This window comes from Hyla sarda, chromosome 5, assembly GCF_029499605.1.
Source record: "Hyla sarda isolate aHylSar1 chromosome 5, aHylSar1.hap1, whole genome shotgun sequence".
NCBI classification, from domain to species: domain Eukaryota; kingdom Metazoa; phylum Chordata; class Amphibia; order Anura; family Hylidae; genus Hyla; species Hyla sarda.
The window spans coordinates 31,852,785-31,873,132 of NC_079193.1; the positions used below are offsets into that span (position 1 = coordinate 31,852,785).

Here is a 20,348-nt window from a genome sequence, read left to right on the forward strand (position 1 = left end):
AGTTGTCCCCCAGATTAGGAGCATAGTTGTCCCCCAGATTAGGCAGCACAGTTGTCCCCCAGATTAGAAGCATAGTTGTCCCCCAGATTAGGAGCATAGTTGTCCCTCAGATTAGGCAGCATAGTTGTCCCCCAGATTAGGAGCATAGTTGTCCCCCAGATTAGGAGCATAGTTGTCCCCCAGATTAGGAGCATAGTTGTCCCCCAGATTAGGAGCATAGTTGTCCCCCAGATTAGGAGCATAGTTGTCCCCCAGATTAGGCAGCATAGATGTCCTCCAGATTAGGAGCATAGTTGTCCCCCAGATTAGGCAGCATAGTTGTCCCCCAGATTAGGAGCATAGTTGTCCCCCAGATTAGGAGCATAGTTGTCCCCCAGATTAGACAGCATAGATGTCCCCCAGATTAGGCAGCATAGATGTCCCCCAGATTAGGCAGCATAGTTGTCCCCCAGATTAGGCAGCATAGTTGTCCCCCAGATTAGGAGCATAGTTGTCCCCCAGATTAGGAGCATAGTTGTCCCCCAGATTAGGAGCATAGTTGTCCCCCAGATTAGGAGCATAGTTGTCCCCCAGATTAGGAGCATAGTTGTCCCCCAGATTAGGAGCATAGTTGTCCCCCAGATTAGGAGCATAGTTGTCCCCCAGATTAGGCAGCATAGTTGTCCCCCAGATTAGGCAGTTTACCCCCCCCCCCCCCCTACACACACATATATATACACAGACACATAGAGACACACACAGACACATATACACAGACACATATATACACACAGACACATACACATATATACAGACACATATACACACAGACACATATACACACAGACACATATACACACAGACACATATACACAGACACATATATACACACAGACACATATATACACAGACACATATATACACAGACACATATATACACAGACACATATACACACACAGACACATATAAACACAGACACATATATACACAGACACATATATACACACAGACACATATATACACACAGACACATATATACACACAGACACATATATACACACAGACACATATAAACACAGACACATATATACACACAGACACATATATACACACAGACACATATAAACACAGACACATATATACACACAGACACATATAAACACAGACACATATATACACACAGACACATATATACACACAGACACATATATACACACAGACACATATAAACACAGACACATATATACACACAGACACATATATACACACAGACACATATATACACACAGACACATATAAACACAGACACATATATACACACAGACACATATATACACACAGACACATATAAACACAGACACATATATACACACAGACACATATATACACACAGACACATATAAACACAGACACATATATACACACAGACACATATAAACACAGACACATATATACACACAGACACATATATACACACAGACACATATAAACACAGACACATATATACACACAGACACATATATATACACAGACACATATATACACACAGACACGTACACATATATACAGACACATATACACACAGACACATATATACAGACACATATAAACACAGACACATATATACACACAGACACATATAAACACAGACACATATATACACACAGACACATACACATATATACACAGACACATATATACACAGACACATATATACACACAGACACGTACACATATATACACAGACACATATATACAGACACATATAAACACAGACACATATATACACACAGACACATATATACACACAGACACATATATACACATACACATATATACACAGACACATATATACACAGACACATATATACACACAGACACATATAAACACAGACACATATATACACACAGACACATACACATATATACACAGACACATATATACACAGACACATATATACACAGACACATATATACACACAGACACATATATACACACAGACACATATATACACACTCACCCGCCCTGCGCTGCAGATGGAGACAGAATACACGGCCTCTCCTCCTCTCCCCTCCCTGCTCTGCCTATGGAGGGTTGTAAGACTGCATGGGGCAGAGGGAAGGAGGGGGAGGGGAGAGAGGAGACAGGAGGTGCACGCCCCCTCCCCAGCACTGTACAGTCTCTTCCTGTCATCGCACGGAGCTCTCCCTGTCACAGGCTGGTGGTGTCAGACCTGGGCATTGTACGGCCGGTCATGAAAGCAGTGCTCTTCTGGGGATGCTACTCCGTCCGCCCCTGTCAGTGAATGAAAAATACTGGCCATTGCATGGCCGGTATTTTTTCATCCAAATTTACCGGCACAGCCCGGAATGTAGATGAAAATACCGGCTGTGCCGGTAAAATACCGGCAGGGTGGCAACCCTAGCTGTGGGGGGCAAGATGTATAGCGCTATATATCTAACCCCCAGAGCATTTATAAAGATTATAACCCCCGTCAGCGCAAAAATATATACCCCCACAGTATATATGTGGTATCCCGGTACCGCATCCTATACGGTACCTGTGTAGAAGTCCCCATAGCCAGAGTCCCTAGGACGTCGGGGTTCTTCGTATCTAGTCCACCCCTTGTCACCTCTCATCTAGGTATTACTTATCTAGCAGTTATTTAGGATTTATATAAATATGATTGTACAAATGTATATAAATGGTTAATTATCTGTACGGAGTGTAGCAGGACCTGCGGGTCACGTGATCAGGTAAACTCTATGGTTTTTAGGCTTAAGGACCTTTGGAGGTCCCTGTGACGTATTTCACCCATCACTCCCTGTGACGGTGAGTGACAGTTGCTTGGACCAGTAAAATCAGCCCTGCCCCTGCCCATATAAGGGAGCGGCGGCCATTACTCTCTCTCTTGTTTCCGGGCTGTCAAACGAGCAGGATCTGCGCAGCTATCTTCCGCAGTGAGTTAGGCCCGAGCCTTGCGGCAACGGCTGAGCTATTCAGAATCGTAAGTGTATCAATCCCTAAGATCACCGGAACTTATCTATCCCCTAAATCCGGACGGATCTTCGCAAATTACCCTAAATTCTCAGACTATATCAGAAGTCAAGGTCCGCAACAGCTGTCAGTCATTGAACTATATAGAGACTGTATTCCTGAGACTGTTACTGTTCATTGGATGTACCGCAAGCATTTAAGTAAAGTTATCCAAGTTCAAGTTCAACTACCTTGTGGACCTTCAGTCATTTTATGCATGCACCTATCATTACTGGGAAGGGCGGCGATAGGCCGGAGAATTATCTCAGCACACTAGCCCTCAGCCTGGCGTCACAAACTATAGGTTAACCTTAACCCCTCATCTACCAAAACAAACCAAAACATTTATGTGACCCCGGGGGGGGGGGGGGGGGGGGGGGGGGGGGTTATATCTTTATAAATGCGCTGGGGGGCTAGATATATAGCGCTATATATCTTCCCCCCCGCCCCCCCCCCCCCCCCCCCCCCCCCCCAGCGCTTTTAATATACATTGTCCATTTTAAAATCCCTGCAGGGAGCCCTGATTGGCTCCTCAGTACCGGCCATTCAGAGCTCCCCGCGGGAAATTTAAAAATGAAAGTAAAATACATTGTGTACATTGCAGGGTTGCAGACCATGCCGCCCGCTCCCCTGCTTAATAACTTCTGATCGGATCAGGTCTCAGAAGTGAGACCCGGTGCGATCAATCCCTCAGCCCCTGTACTACTACCCCCATTATGGAACAGAGTCTGATCCATGATGGGGATAGTAGTACAAACACTAATGTAGTCCCCCCAACCACTTGCAGACTCCCGCAGCCAGGGAATTACTACTCCCATCATGGAACAGACTTGTTTCCATGATGGGAGTAGTAGTAGTCCCACAACACTGTAGGAGTCTGCTGATGTCACCTCTTCTGAGCATGCTTAGATGTAATTATGGATATTTTAAACCCGGGTGCAAACGGCTGACATTAAAGGTTCATCCGTTTGCCATAGACTTCAACGTTAAAATTATGATGTCCGTGTTTTCTTCAGTTTTTTTCACGGAAGAAAAAATACTGCATGTGCCGTCTTTTTCTTCCATGAAAAAAATGGAAATGAGTGCAGACGGGTGCAAACGGATGTAAACAGATTGTAAAAAAAATCCTATTGACATGAATTGGATTTTTTTTAAACCGCTTTTAATCCGTTTACAGTCTGCAAACATGGAACTGAAACGGGAATAAAAAAAAAACGGGGACAGACGGCCGTGTGAACAAGCCCTAAGAGAGATACCTGTAGTTGCTGAAGGACCTTTGGTGATGCTGTGGAGGAGACGGGGCTGATCTGAAGTGGAGGTCACATGATTCCTGCACAACCACTGCTATCCTGTTCTGTGTGAAGAAATCTGCACCTCAGTGTTATTTACCTGAGGAGGTTTGTTACAGTGTGTCATCCCAGTAGTAAGGATATTACATGAGGAAGGGGTTTGTTTTACAGTGTGTCACCCTAGTAGTAAGGTGATTACATGGGGAGGGGGTTTGTTACAGTGTGTCACCCCAGTAGCAAGATTACATGTGTATGAGGTTTGCTACAGTGTGTCACCCCAGTAGTAAGGAGATTACATGAGGAAGGGGTTTGTTACAATGTGTCACCCTAGTAGTAAGGTGATTACATGGGGAGGGGGTTTGTTACAGTGTGTCACCCCAGGAGTAAGGACATTACATGAGGAGAAGGTTTGTTACAGTGTGTCACCCCAGTAGTAAGGTGATTACATGAGGAGGAAGCTTGTTGCAGTGTGTCACCCCAGTAGTAAGATTACATGTGGAGGAGGTTTGTTGCAGTGTGTCACCCCAGTAGTAAGGAGATTAAGAGGAGGAGGTTTGTTACAATGTGTCACCCATGTAGTAAGGTGATTACATGGGGAGGGGGTTTGTTACAGTGTGTCGCCCCAGTAGTAAGGAGATTACATGAGGAGGAGGTTTGTTACAGCGTGTCACCCCAGTAGTAAGGTGATAACATGAGGAGGGGATTTGTTACAGTGTGTCACCCCAATAGTAAGAAGATTACATGAGGAGGAGGTTTGTTACAGTGTGTCACCCCAGTAGTAAGGTGATTACATGGGGAGGGGGTTTGTTACAGTGTGTCACTCTAGTAGTAAGGTGATTACATGGGGAGGGGATTTGTTACAGTGTGTCACCCCAATAGTAAGAAGATTACATGAGGAGGAGGTTTGTTACAGTGTGTCACCCCAGTAGTAAGGTGATTACATGGGGAGGGGGTTTGTTACAGTGTGTCACTCTAGTAGCAAGGTGATTACATGGGGAGGGGGTTTGTTACAGTGTGTCGTCCCAGTAGTAAGGAAATTGCATGAGGAGGGGATTTGTTACTGTGTATCACCCTAGTAGTAAGGGGATAACATGAGGAGGAGGTTTGTTACAGTGTGTCACTCCAGTAATAAGGAGTTTACATGGGCAGGGTTTTTTTTTACATATTTTTTTTTACATATTACATGAGGAGGTTTGTTACAGTGTGTCACCCCAGTAGTAAGGAGATTACATGAGGAGGAGGTTTGTTACAGTGTGTCACCCCAGTAGTTAGGTGATAACATGAGAAGGTGGTTTGTTACAGTGTGTCGCCCCAGTAGTAAGTAAATTATATGAGGAGGGGGTTTGTTACAGTGTGACACCCCCAGTAGTAAGGATATTACATGGGGAGGAGGTTTGTTACAGTATGTCACCCTAGTAGTAAGAAGATTACATGAGGAGGAGGTTTATTACAGTGTGTCACCCCAGTATTAGGTGATTACATGGGGAGAAGGTATGTTACAGTGTGTCACCCCAGTAGTTAGGTGATAACATGAGAAGGTGGTTTGTTACAGTGTGTCACCCCAGTAGTAAGTAAATTACATGAGGAGGGGGTTTGTTACAGTGTGACACCCCAGTAGTAAGGATATTACATGGGGAGGAGGTTTGTTACAGTGTGTCACCCTAGTAGTAAGAAGATTACATGAGGAGGAGATTTGTTACAGTGTGTCACCCCAGTATTAGGTGATTACATGGGGAGAAGGTATGTTACAGTGTGTCACCCCAGTAGTTAGTGTGTCACCCCAGTAGTAAAGAAATTACATGATGAGGGGGTTTGTTACAGTGTGTCACCCCAGTAGTAAGGATATTACATGAGAAGGGGATTTGTTACAGTGTGTCACCCCAGTAGTAAGGTGATAACATGAGGAGGAGGTTTGTTACAGTGTGTCACCCCAGTAGTAAGGAGATTACATGAGGAGGGGATTTGTTACAGTGTGTCACCCCAGTAGTAAGGAGATTACATGAGGAGGAGGTTTGTTACAGTGTGTCACCCCAGTAGTAAGGAGATTACATGAGGAGGAGGTTTGTTACAGTGTGTCACCCCAGTAGTAAGGTGATAACATGAGGAGGAGGTTTGCTACAGTGTGTCACCCCAGTAGTAATGTCCGGCATATCAAAGAGCAGAGTAAATGGGCAGGATCAAGGAGCGGCAAAATTAGCTTTTGCCTAGGGTGGCAAAAAAATCCTTGCACCAGCCCTGTAAAAGACGGAAATATTATGAACTGCAACAGGTACCAATCAGGAGCTGGTTGTAAATATTCCAGGACCAATTGGGCGCTGGTGGGATCCAAAGGCTGCTAATGGCTATGATTCCATGTGCTTCCCAAATGCCACCAGTCAGTTATGACTAGCTGAAAGGTATTTATTGGAATGATCAGAATAAGGAATAAAACAATCATGGACTTTCCTCAGGCATGAAGCTATTTATACAGCACATGGAACACAAACAGCAATTGGATCTGTTTGTCCAGGGAATCTCTACAACCGGCTCCTGGTTGGTACCTGCTGCACTTCTTGGATTCCTTGTCCTCTGTGAGGGGACAATAGTGACTTTAGCACTTAGACTTTAGCTATATACCTACTATAGAGCTGAGCTTATCCTTTGAGCAACTCTAAAAGGTTAGTACACGTCTGGCGGCTGGGTGACATAGTTGATTGAACCCCACAGCATTTCCCCCTCTTTGTTTCTCATCTAGTATTATGATACGTTTTGGAACTGTTATAGATTTTGCATTGGGTTCTCAAGCCACATGGTTGTGCAGCATCATTTCCCTCCTCCCCTCTTCTCCACCATTCCGCACTGTGTTAGTGAAGAGGGTCTTTCCACCAACTGGAGAGGTTCCTCACCTCTCAGAGGGCCAGGATAGGGGACTACATGCTTATGGAAAGCGTGAAAGACATCACTTCAGATTATTAAAGGGGTACTCCACTTCCCCAGCGTTCAAAACATTTTGTTATGAATGCTGGGTGTGGGCGTCGTGACGTCACGGTCATGCCCATGGTTACTAGTGATGAGCAGCAGGGGCCTTATTCACATTTGTGATATTTCGCAAATATATTGACGATTATTCGTCCTATGTTCGCGAAATTCGCATATTCGCTATGTTCATTCACTTTTTTCCGCATAAAAATTTGCATAAAAATTCACATGTAAAAAACAAACAAACAAAAAATGAAAATTCGCATGGAAAATTCGTAGAACAATTTGCATGTGAAAAAACAAAAAAAGAAGAATATTCTTCATTACAAATATATAGCACTATATTGTAAATATTCGCGAAATTGCAAAGTGCCAATATTCGCGATAAAAATTCGCATTACAAATATTTGTGCTCAACACTAATGTTAACATCACGCTACACCCCCTCAATGCAAGTCTATGGGACTTGCATTGAGGGGGTGTGGTGTAACATCACGAGGGGCATGGTCGTGACATCACAACCCCCGCAGCCCGCACCCACGTTCATAACAAAATGTTTCGAACGCTGGGGCAGTGGAGTACCCCTTTAAAGGGGTACTCCCGTGGAAAACTTTTTTTTTAATCAACTGGTGCCAGAAAGCTAAACAGATTTGTAAATTACTTCTATAAAAAAAAATCTTAATCCTTCCAGTACTAATTAGCTGCTGAATACTACAGAGGAAATGGTTTTCTTTTTGGAACACAGTGCTCTCTGCTGACATCATGATCACAGTGCTCTATGCTGACATCTCTGTCCATTTTAGGAACTGTCCAGTGCAGCATATGTTTTGCATGGGGATTTTCTTCTACTCTGGACAGTTCTTAAAATGGACAGAGATGTCAGCAGAGAGCACTGTGGTTATGATGTCAGCAGAGAGCTCTGTGTTCCAAAACGAAAACCATTTCTTCTGTAGTATTCAGCAACTAATAAGTACTGGAAGGATTAAGATCTTTTAATAGAAGTAAATTACAAATCTGTTTAACTTTCTGGCACCAGTTGATTTTAAAAAAGTTTTCCACGGGAGTACCCCTTTAAGTTATATAGCAAAGATCATTTATTCTGTACTACCGATAGATACAAAAAGTCATGCTGACAGGTTCTTTTTAGTTGTTACAGACCTGTGAAGTTTTTATGTACATAAGGGGGAGATTTATCAAAACCTGTGTAAAGGAAAAGTTGCTGAGTTGTCCATAGCAACCAATCAGATCGCTTCTTTCACTTTTGAAAAGGCCTCTGAAAAATGAAAGAAGCAATCTGATTGGTTGCTATGGGCAACTTTTCCTCTGGCCAGGTTTTGATAAATCTCCCCCAATGTCTCTGATCACAGGTGGAGGGGAGGAATACCCTGGTTTACCAGTAGGGTATATATATTCATACAATGACATGGATGCTTGTACTGGATGATGAGAACAATGCTCTGTGTGCTCGCCCCCTACACCAAGGTGTTTACAGCTCCGGTATCTCGCCTCACATGGTACTAATGAGCGAAGTTGCTAATTGCTTCTAATTGGGAGTAAAATGGGCACGAAGTGTATGAGATCCTGGCCCGATCCTGCGCTTACTATATAAGTAGGTGGCAAAGAGGCTGCTGGGAGGAAAATACTGTAAGGAAAACAACACTTGAATATACCAAAGAACAGAACAAACAAATACATTATACGGGTATTTCCTTCATTTCTTAACATTTTTTTTTTTTTTACAGATTAGAGACAGATACTGGAAAAAACAATGTTTTATTTTTGCTCTTAAAGGGGTACTCTGCTGCTCAGCGTTTGGAACAAACTGGTGTCAGAAAGTTATACAGATTGGTAAATTACTTCTATTTAAAAATCTTAATCCTTCCAGTACTCATGAGCTGCTGCATCCTACACAGGAAGCTCTTTTCTTTTTGAATTTCCTTTCTGCCTGACCACAGTCCACTGGAAAACATATGTATTTTAATTTTATTATTTTTTTTTTTTTAAATCATCTGGTGCCAGAAAGTTAAACAGATTTGTAAATTACTTCTATTAAAAAAAATCTTAATCCTTCCAGTACTTATCAGCAGTTTTTTTCTCCACAGGAAGTTCTTTTCTTTTTGAATTTCCTTTCTGCCTAACCACAGTGCTCTCTGCTGACACCTCTGTCCATTTTAGGAACTGTCCAGAGCAGGAGAGGTTTGCTATGGGGATTTGCTCCTACTCTGTACAGTTCCTAAAATGGACAGAGGTGTCAGCAGAGAGCACTGTGGTCAGACAGAAAGGAAATTCAAAAAGAAAAAGAACTTCTTCTGTAGCATACAAAAGCTGACAAGTACTGGAAGGATTAAGATTTTTTAATAGAAGTAATTTACAAATCTGTTTAACTTTCTGGCACCAGTTGATTTTAAAACATTTTTTTTCCAGTGGAGTACCCCTTTAATCCATAAAGCAGCATGAATGAACAACAAACTTAATATTTTTTTTTATTATCCCATTTTGATGTGTTTCGAGCCCATGCGCTCTTTATCAAAAGATACCAAACCCATGATGCATTGCCATTAAATACACCCAGGTGCAGTAATTAAAGGGGTACTCTGGTGGAAAACATTTATTTTATGACAGTACAGTCTATAGAGGATGTGCATAGGTTACAAGATGACTTGGATAGACTAAGTGTCTGGGCATCCACTTGGCAAATGAGGTTCAATGTGGATAAATGTAAAGTTATGCATCTGGGTACTAATAACCTGCATGCATCGTATGTCTTAGGGGGGATTAAACTGGCAGAGTCACTGGTAGAGAAGGATCTGGGTGTACTTGTAGATCACAGACTACAGAATAGCATGCAATGTCAGGCTGCTGCTTCCAAAGCCGGCAGGATATTGTCATGTATCAAAAGAGGCATGGACTCAAGGGACAGGGACATAATACTCCCCCTTTATAAAGCATTGGTACGGCCTCACCTGGAATATGCTGTTCAGTTTTGGGCACCTGTCCATAAAAGGGACACTGCGGAGTTGGAAAGGGTGCAGAGACGCGCGACTAAACTAATATGGGGCATGGATCATCTTAGCTATGAGGAGCGATTAAAGGAGTTACAATTGTTTAGTCTTGAGAAGAGACGTTTAAAGGGGGATATGATAAACGTATATAAGTATATTAATGGCCCATACAAAAAATATGGAGAAAAACTGTTCCAGGTTAAACCCCCCCAAAGGACGAGGGGGCACTCCCTCCGTCTGGAGAAGAAAAAGTTTAGTCTCAAGGGGCGACACGCCTTCTTTACCGTGAGGACTGTGAATTTATGGAACAGTCTACCTCAGGAACTGGTCACAGCAGGAACAATTAACAGCTTTAAAACAGGATTAGGCTGGGTCCACACTACGTTTTGTCCCATACGGGAGCGCATACGGCAGGGGGGAGCTAAAAGCTCGCGCTCCCGTATGTTACCGTATGCGCTCCCGTATGTCATTCATTTCAATGAGCCGACCGGAGTGAAACGTTCGGTCCGGTCGGCTCATTTTTGCGCCGTATGCGCTTTTACAACCGGACCTAAAACCGTGGTTGACCACAGTTTTAGGTCCGGTTGTAAAAGCGCATACGGCGCAAAAATGAGCCGACCGGACCGAACGTTTCACTCCGGTCGGCTCATTGAAATGAATGACATACGGGAGCGCATACGGTCACATACGGGTGCGCGAGCTTTTAGCTCCCCCCTGCCGTATGCGCTCCCGTATGGGACAAAACGTAGTGTGGACCCAGCCTTAGATACATTCCTGGAACAAAATAAGATTAATGCTTATGAAGAAATATAAAATCTCATCCCTTCCCCAATATCGCGCCACACCCCTACCCCTTAATTCCCTGGTTGAACTTGATGGACATATGTCTTTTTTCGACCGTACTAACTATGTAACTATGTAACTATGTAACTGGTGCCAGAAAGTTATACAGATTTTCAAATTATTTATATTAAAAAAATCTTAACCCTTCCAATACTTATCAGCTGCTGTATGCTCCAGAGGAAGTTGAGTTGTTATTTTCTGTCTGACCACAGTGCTCTCTGCCAACACCTCTGTTCATATCAGGAACTGTCCAGAGCAGGAGAGGTTTGCTATGGGGATTTGCTTCTACTCCGGACAGTTCCTGACATGGACAGAGGTGTCAGCAGAGAGCACTGTGGTCAGACAGAAAAGAACAGCTCAAACCTCTGGAGTGTACAGCAGCTGATAAGTACTGGAAGGGTTAAGATTTTTGATAGAAGTAATTTAAAAATCTGTATAACTTGCTGGAGCCAGTTTATATATATAAAAAATAATGTTTTCCACCGAAGTACCCCTTTAAAACATGGCTAACTAATGTGTAATCATACAAAAGGCTAAAAAAGGAATTAAGCACTGCAGCCGTACATGCAAAGATTCAGGTATCTGCTTCTAACGCAGTGGTCACTGTGCAGGTGGGGGGAGCAGGTGAGTTGAGAAAGTACATTCCGGTGTATGAAACAATTGTGGCGTTCCTGCTTCTGTGATGCCTCCCTGTAGAAGCATAGTGTCTCGTCTGCATTTGTGATGAAGATCCAATAAATAAGAATTAACTGGATGGTGAGTGCCATTGTCTTATTTTTCCTCTCATCTTGTATGGATATTGAATTACTGACTACAATAGAGCACCAATTCTACGGGTAACATTGTGAGACTCCAGCCTGGTCTCACCTCCTATCTCTTGATTCCTTTATTGCACGAACGGGCAGTGCCAGATCTCCCTCTTTTCTAGGGGGAGCAGGTGAGTTGTGACCATCACCTACTGTGAATGGCATGATCCTGTCTTATCTATATACTGGTGCTACCTTTCATTGCGCTGTGTCCCACTACGTAGACACGTAACTCCAACTCCAGCACTTTATTGTTGTTGCCATGTCTTGAAGTTCTATTATACTGTTTTTCTCAGCAGTGACATGGTATCTTATGTACTGTAGTGAAATTGAGTGGTTACATTTTATTATGTCAGAGCAAATATTCAAAGGTTTTAAACCTTATTATACCCCTCCTTATGATGAAGGTTCTAGAAAGGGGGAGGTCCCTGCTCAGCCACCAATCTCCTTTCTAGTTGAGAGAAGGTTCTAGAGAGGAGGCATGTACACATGGAGACGAAAGATATTGCACTCACCGGTCCAGGGAACACGAGCAGCTTTATTCTGGAATATGCACGGCAACAGACATCATGCAGGTAACATTCCAATACAGCATAGGGTCAGGGGAGCGGACGAGTGGAACACAGGTGTGGGGCGTGTGCAGTAGGGCAAAAAATCGTTTCACGTCATAGGTGACGCTTCATCCTGCCTAGAGAGGAGAGTTTAGTCAGTGTTGTGTGTAGAGTAGAAATAGCAGATAGGTGTGTGAGTCTACAAAGCCTTGGGTCACATGGGCCTAAATCCCAGTGAAGAGAGCTAAATATCCAAGTCAAGAGAACCAAGTTACTACAATTCATCTAGGATAAATCTGTGGATACAAGGGCTTTATTGCAGTCCAGGACATAAGGGCTTCTGGCTGGGCCTGGTCAATTAAGAGTGGTTAAAGAGGCTCCAGTTGTCAGTCTACAACAAGTAACAGTAGTGTTCTGCCGAGAATCAATCGATGAAGCAGCCTGTGCCCCTATGGATGAGTATTGCCTATTGTGACTGTGAGTTGCCTTAAAGGGGTACTCCGCCCCTAGACATCTTATCCCCGCCCCAGCGGCAGGACCCCCGCGATCTTGGCTGCGGCACTCCAAACTTCGCTCTGTGCCGGATGACTGGTGATGCGGGGCGGAGGCTTGTGACGCCATGGCCGTGCCCCATTATTGCAAGTCTATGGGAGGGTGCGTGACGGCCGTCAGGCACCTCCCATAGAATTGCATTGAGGGGGCATGACCATGACATCACAAGGGGCGTGGCCGATCCCAGCAGCGTGAAAACAGAGTTCGGAACTTTTGTTTCTGAACGCTGGCCAGTGGAGTACCCTTTTAACCCATATCTCATATATCATATCTCATGGCTGAGCAAAGACAAGCCAAGAAGTTTAGTAGTTCCCTTAACCGCTAAGTGACATTAGGGTGTACCTGTAAAGATTGTGCATTGCTTTGTTTTATTGGAATTTGGGTAGACTGTGAGAAAGCCATGTAAAACATTTTGGTCAAGAAGAAGTGAAGAAATGGGTGTGAAAAGGGTATTCCGGGATCTTTTTTTATTTGACTATGCTACAGAGGCTGTAAAGTTAGTGTAGTTCATAATATAGTATCTGTACCTCTGTTATATGGTGGTCTCAGAATTCTTCTGTGATTTTTGCCCCAAAATTTATTCTTAACAGCATACAAAATGACTGTAGTATCAGGGTTTTTTCGGATTGCAGTGCGGCCCGAGACAGTACATCACTAGTCAGGTGGTGATAGGGAGCCGGTCTTTACCTCAATGGATGGAGCGACTGCTGGGTGGGATGGAGATCATTCTGTAAGAATTGTAGTTTTGCAACAGCTGGAGGCACCCTGGTCAGAAAACACTGGTCTATTGCATGGAAAGGATCCCAGGTTTGTTTCAATGGGTGGGGTGGGTGATGTGTGGGAGGGAGAAAAGTGACCTAAGACTTACAAACAAGGAATCATGGGACTTGTAGTTTGAGAGAACAAACTCCAACAGGAAATAGCCAGTTCACAAAAAGATAGCCACAGTGTTATGGTTATCTCACAACATTTAGCCCCAAGACAAGCTGTCACGATGCCGGCTGGCAGGTAGTGGATCCTCTGTGCCAGAGAGGGATTGGCGTGGACCGTGCTAGTGGACCGGTTCTAAGCCACTACTGGTTTTCACCAGAGCCCGCCGCAAAGCGGGATGGTCTTGCTGCGGCGGTAGTGACCAGGTCGTATCCACTAGCAACGGCTCACCTCTCTGGCTGCTGAAGATAGGCGCGGTACAAGGGAGTAGGCAAAAGCAAGGTCGGACGTAGCAGAAGGTCGGGGCAGGCAGCAAGGATCGTAGTCAGGGGCAACGGCAGAAGGTCTGGAAACACAGGCAAGGAACACACAAGGAACGCTTTCACTGGCACTAAGGCAACAAGATCCGGCGAGGGAGTGAAGGGAAAGTGAGGTGATATAGGGAAGTGCACAGGTGTAAACACTAATTGGAACCACTGCGCCAATCAGCGGCGCAGTGGCCCTTTAAATCGCAGAGACCCGGCGCGCGCGCGCCCTAGGGAGCGGGGCCGCGCGCGCCGGGACAGAACAGACGGAGAGCGAGTCAGGTAGGGGAGCCGGGGTGCGCATCGCGAGCGGGCGCTACCCGCATCGCGAATCGCATCCCGGCTGGCAGCGGAATCGCAGCGCCCCGGGTCAGAGGACGTGACCGGAGCGCTGCCGCGGGGAGAGTGAAGCGAGCGCTCCGGGGAGGAGCGGGGACCCGGAGCGCTCGGCGTAACAGTACCCCCCCCCTTGGGTCTCCCCCTCTTCTTAGAGCCTGAGAACCTGAGGAGCAGACTTTTGTCTAGGATGTTGTCCTCAGGTTCCCAGGATCTCTCTTCAGGACCACAACCCTCCCAGTCCACTAAAAAAAAATTTCTCCCTCTGACCTTTTTGGCAGCTAAAATTTCTTTGACCGAGAAGATGTCCGAGGAGCCGGAAACAGGAGTGGGAGGAACAGACTTGGGAGAAAAACGGTTGAGGATGAGTGGTTTGAGAAGAGAGACGTGAAAGGCATTAGGGATACGAAGAGAGGGAGGAAGAAGAAGTTTATAAGAGACAGGATTAATTTGACACAAAATTTTGAAAGGACCAAGATAGCGTGGTCCCAACTTGTAGCTAGGGACACGGAAGCGGACATATTTAGCGGAGAGCCATACCTTGTCTCCAGGGGAAAAAACGGGGGGAGCTCTTCTTTTCTTATCCGCGAACTTCTTCATGCGTGATGAAGCCTGTAAGAGAGAATTTTGGGTCTCTCTCCATATGATGGAAAGGTCACGAGAAATTTCATCCACAGCGGGCAGACCAGAGGGCAAGGGAGTAGGGAGGGGGGGAAGAGGGTGACGGCCGTACACCACGAAAAATGGGGATTTGGAGGAAGACTCAGAGACCCTGAAGTTATACGAGAATTCGGCCCATGGGAGGAGATCTGCCCAGTCATCCTGGCGGGAGGAAACAAAATGTCGCAAATAATCACCCAAGATCTGGTTAATCCTTTCTACTTGTCCATTGGACTGGAGATGATATGCAGAAGAAAAATTTAATTTAATCTTGAGTTGTTTACAGAGAGCCCTCCAGAATTTAGACACGAATTGGACGCCTCTATCCGAGACAATCTGCGTAGGCAATCCGTGAAGACGAAAAATGTGTACAAAAAATTGTTTAGCCAACTGAGGCGCAGAAGGAAGACCAGGAAGAGGGATGAAATGTGCCATTTTGGAGAATCGATCAACGACCACCCAAATAACAGTGTTGCCACGGGAAGGGGGTAAATCAGTAATAAAATCCATACCAATCAGAGACCAAGGCTGTTCGGGGACAGGCAGAGGATGAAGAAAACCAGCGGGCTTCTGGCGAGGAGTCTTATCCCGGGCACAGATAGTGCAGGCTCGCACAAAGTCCACAACATCCGTCTCCAGAGTCGGCCACCAATAGAAGCGGGAGATGAGTTGCACAGATTTCTTGATACCCGCATGACCTGCGAGATGGGAGGAGTGACCCCATTTGAGGATTCCGAGGCGTTGGCGAGGAGAAACAAAGGTCTTTCCTGGAGGAGTCTGCCTGATGGAGGCAGGAGAAGTGGAGATCAGGCAGTCAGGTGGAATGATGTGTTGCGGAGAGAGTTCAACTTCTGAGGCATCCGAGGAACGAGAGAGAGCATCGGCCCTAATGTTCTTATCGGCAGGACGAAAGTGAATCTCAAAATTAAATCGGGCAAAGAACAGAGACCACCGGGCCTGGCGAGGATTCAGCCGTTGGGCAGACTGGAGGTAGGAGAGGTTCTTGTGGTCGGTGTAGATAATAACAGGAGAACTTGATCCCTCCAGCAGATGCCTCCATTCCTCAAGTGCTAATTTAATGGCTAGAAGCTCTCGATCCCCGATGGAGTAGTTCCTCTCCGCTGGAGAGAAGGTCCTAGAGAAAAAACCACAAGTGACAGCATGCCCGGAAGAATTTTTTTGTAGAAGAACAGCTCCAGCTCCCACTGAGGAGGCATCAACCTCCAATAGGAAGGGTTTGGAAGGGTCAGGTCTGGAGAGGACGGGAGCCGAAGAAAAGGCAGACTTGAGTCGTTTAAAGGCGTCTTCTGCTTGAGGAGGCCAGGACTTGGGATCAGCATTTTTTTTGGTTAAAGCCACGATAGGAGCCACAATGGTAGAAAAATGTGGAATAAATTGCCTGTAATAATTGGCGAACCCCAAAAAGCGTTGGATGGCACGGAGTCCGGAGGGGCGTGGCCAATCTAAGACGGCAGAGAGTTTGTCTGGATCCATCTGTAGTCCCTGGCCAGAGACCAAATATCCTAGAAAAGGAAGAGATTGGCATTCAAACAGACATTTCTCAATTTTGGCATAGAGTTGGTTGTCACGAAGTCTCTGAAGAACCATACGGACATGCTGGCGGTGTTCTTCTAGATTGGCAGAAAAAATTAGGATATCGTCCAGATATACAACAACACAGGAGTATAACAGATCACGAAAAATTTCATTGACAAAGTCTTGGAAGACGGCAGGGGCGTTGCACAGTCCAAAGGGCATGACCAGATACTCAAAGTGTCCATCTCTGGTGTTAAATGCCGTTTTCCACTCGTCCCCCTCTCTGATGCGGATGAGGTTATAGGCGCCTCTTAAGTCCAATTTAGTGAAGATGTGGGCACCTTGGAGGCGATCAAAGAGTTCAGAGATGAGGGGTAAGGGGTAGCGGTTCTTAACCGTGATTTTATTAAGACCGCGGTAGTCAATGCAAGGACGTAGGGAGCCATCCTTTTTGGACACAAAGAAAAATCCGGCTCCGGCAGGAGAGGAGGATTTACGGATAAAGCCCTTTTTTAGATTCTCCTGGACGTATTCGGACATGGCAAGAGTCTCTGGGGCAGAGAGAGGATAAATTCTGCCCCGGGGTGGAGTAGTGCCCGGGAGGAGGTCGATAGGGCAATCATAAGGCCTGTGAGGAGGTAGAGTCTCAGCTTGTTTTTTGCAGAACACATCCGCGAAGTCCATATAGGCCTTAGGGAGACCGGTTACTGGAGGAACCACAGAGTTACGGCAAGGGTTACTGGGAACCGGTTTTAGACAGTTCTTGGAACAAGAGGACCCCCAACTCTTGATCTCCCCAGTGGACCAATCCAGGGTAGGGGAATGAAGTTGAAGCCAGGGAAGTCCAAGGAGAATTTCCGAGGTGCAATTGGGGAGGACCAAAAGTTCAATCCTCTCGTGATGAGATCCGATGCTCATAAGAAGGGGCTCCGTGCGGAAACGTATGGTACAGTCCAATCTTTCATTATTTACACAATTGATGTAGAGGGGTCTGGCGAGACTGGTCACCGGGATGTTGAACCTGTTGACGAGAGAGGCCAAAATAAAATTTCCTGCAGATCCAGAGTCCAAGAAGGCCACTGTAGAGAAGGAGAAGGCAGAGGCAGACATCCGCACAGGCACAGTAAGACGTGGAGAAGCTGAGTAGACATCAAGGACTGTCTCACCTTTGTGCGGAGTCAGCGTACGTCCTTCCAGGCGGGGAGGACGGATAGGACAATCTCTCAGGAAGTGTTCGGTACTAGCACAGTACAGGCAGAGGTTCTCCATACGGCATCGTGACCTCTCTTGAGGTGTCAGGCGAGACCGGTCGACCTGCATAGCCTCCACGGCGGGAGGCACAGGAACAGATTGCAGGGGACCAGAGGAGAGAGGAGCCGAGGAGAAGAAACGCCTCGTGCGAACAGAGTCCATATCTTGGCGGAGTTCCTGACGCCTTTCGGAAAAACGCATGTCAATGCGAGTGGCTAGGTGAATAAGTTCATGTAGATTAGCAGGAATTTCTCGTGCGGCCAGAACATCTTTAATGTTGCTGGATAGGCCTTTTTTGAAGGTCGCGCAGAGGGCCTCATTATTCCAGGACAATTCTGAAGCAAGAGTACGGAATTGTACGGCATACTCGCCAACGGAAGAATTACCCTGGACCAGGTTCAACAGGGCAGTCTCAGCAGAAGAGGCTCGGGCAGGTTCCTCAAAGACACTTCGGATTTCCGAGAAGAAGGAGTGTACAGAGGCAGTGACGGGGTCATTGCGGTCCCAGAGCGGTGTGGCCCATGACAGGGCTTTTCCGGACAGAAGGCTGACTACGAAAGCCACCTTAGACCTTTCAGTGGGAAACAGGTCCGACATCATCTCCAGATGCAGGGAACATTGGGAAAGAAAGCCACGGCAAAACTTAGAGTCCCCATCAAATTTATCCGGCAAGGATAAGCGTATCCCAGGAGCGGCCACTCGCTGCGGAGGAGGTGCAGGAGCTGGCGGAGGAGATGACTGCTGAAGCTGTGGTAGTAACTGTTGTAGCATAACGGTCAGTTGAGACAGCTGTTGGCCTTGTTGCGCTATCTGTTGTGACTGCTGGGCGACCACCGTGGTGAGGTCAGCGACAACTGGCAGAGGAACTTCAGCGGGATCCATGGCCGGATCTACTGTCACGATGCCGGCTGGCAGGTAGTGGATCCTCTGTGCCAGAGAGGGATTGGCGTGGACCGTGCTAGTGGACCGGTTCTAAGCCACTACTGGTTTTCACCAGAGCCCGCCGCAAAGCGGGATGGTCTTGCTGCGGCGGTAGTGACCAGGTCGTATCCACTAGCAACGGCTCACCTCTCTGGCTGCTGAAGATAGGCGCGGTACAAGGGAGTAGGCAAAAGCAAGGTCGGACGTAGCAGAAGGTCGGGGCAGGCAGCAAGGATCGTAGTCAGGGGCAACGGCAGAAGGTCTGGAAACACAGGCAAGGAACACACAAGGAACGCTTTCACTGGCACTAAGGCAACAAGATCCGGCGAGGGAGTGAAGGGAAAGTGAGGTGATATAGGGAAGTGCACAGGTGTAAACACTAATTGGAACCACTGCGCCAATCAGCGGCGCAGTGGCCCTTTAAATCGCAGAGACCCGGCGCGCGCGCGCCCTAGGGAGCGGGGCCGCGCGCGCCGGGACAGAACAGACGGAGAGCGAGTCAGGTAGGGGAGCCGGGGTGCGCATCGCGAGCGGGCGCTACCCGCATCGCGAATCGCATCCCGGCTGGCAGCGGAATCGCAGCGCCCCGGGTCAGAGGACGTGACCGGAGCGCTGCCGCGGGGAGAGTGAAGCGAGCGCTCCGGGGAGGAGCGGGGACCCGGAGCGCTCGGCGTAACACAAGCACAGATCCTTCCTAAGCATGTCCATTAATGTCTGGCAGGTATGTACTAAAATCACCTTATGGTGGATAACCCCTTTATCGTTGTGTGGCCTGCCTGTTTTCTACACTCTACATACCTTGCTTAAAGGGGTAATCTGCCCCTAGACATGTTATCCTCTATCCAAAGAATTGGGGATAACATGTCTCATCGCGATGGCCCGGCCGCTGGGGACCCCCATGATCTCCCCAGTCATCGGATGCATGCTGCAAACTCTGCTCCGTGCCGGATGACTGGCGACCACAGCCAACACCCCCCCTGCTGCATTCATGTTTATGGGAGGAGACATGACAGCTGTGTACTAACCGAATGGAGGGGGCGTGGCGTGACTGCTTAGCTACATGAAAGTCATTGCAATACATAACACAGGCAGAAGAGGGTGTCAATCTTGGTGATTGCTATATGGGGTGCAGAGATAGGAAGGCCCCTTTGCTCCAAAGACACCAGTATTATGAATGTTACATGGTAGATAGGCGCATTGTTACAGATTTTGCTTTGGAACCCAGGAGCAAGCACAGATATGTAGTTTGGAGAACACACCAAATCTGGGATACATACCTTTCTGCTGTTCTTTACCATCTAGCAGCACATTTCTCACGAAGCTGGTGGATCGGCCTGACACGTCTCAGTATTGATGCGCACACGCAGGGAGCCTCGGGGGGACAATGTTTT

General features: G+C 46.5%; 1 protein-coding gene across 1 annotated transcript in view; it reads left to right on the forward strand.

The window, feature by feature from the left end:
* The first annotated feature begins 8,625 nt into the window (after positions 1–8,625).
* PTER (phosphotriesterase related) overlaps positions 8,626–20,348 on the forward strand; it is a 99,835-nt gene continuing 88,112 nt past the window's right edge. Inside the window, exon 1 of the mRNA XM_056519170.1 lies at positions 8,626–8,873. Within this exon, the coding sequence (XP_056375145.1) occupies position 8,873 (1 nt within the window). The 5' untranslated portion in view covers positions 8,626–8,872. The remainder of the gene's footprint in view (positions 8,874–20,348) is intronic.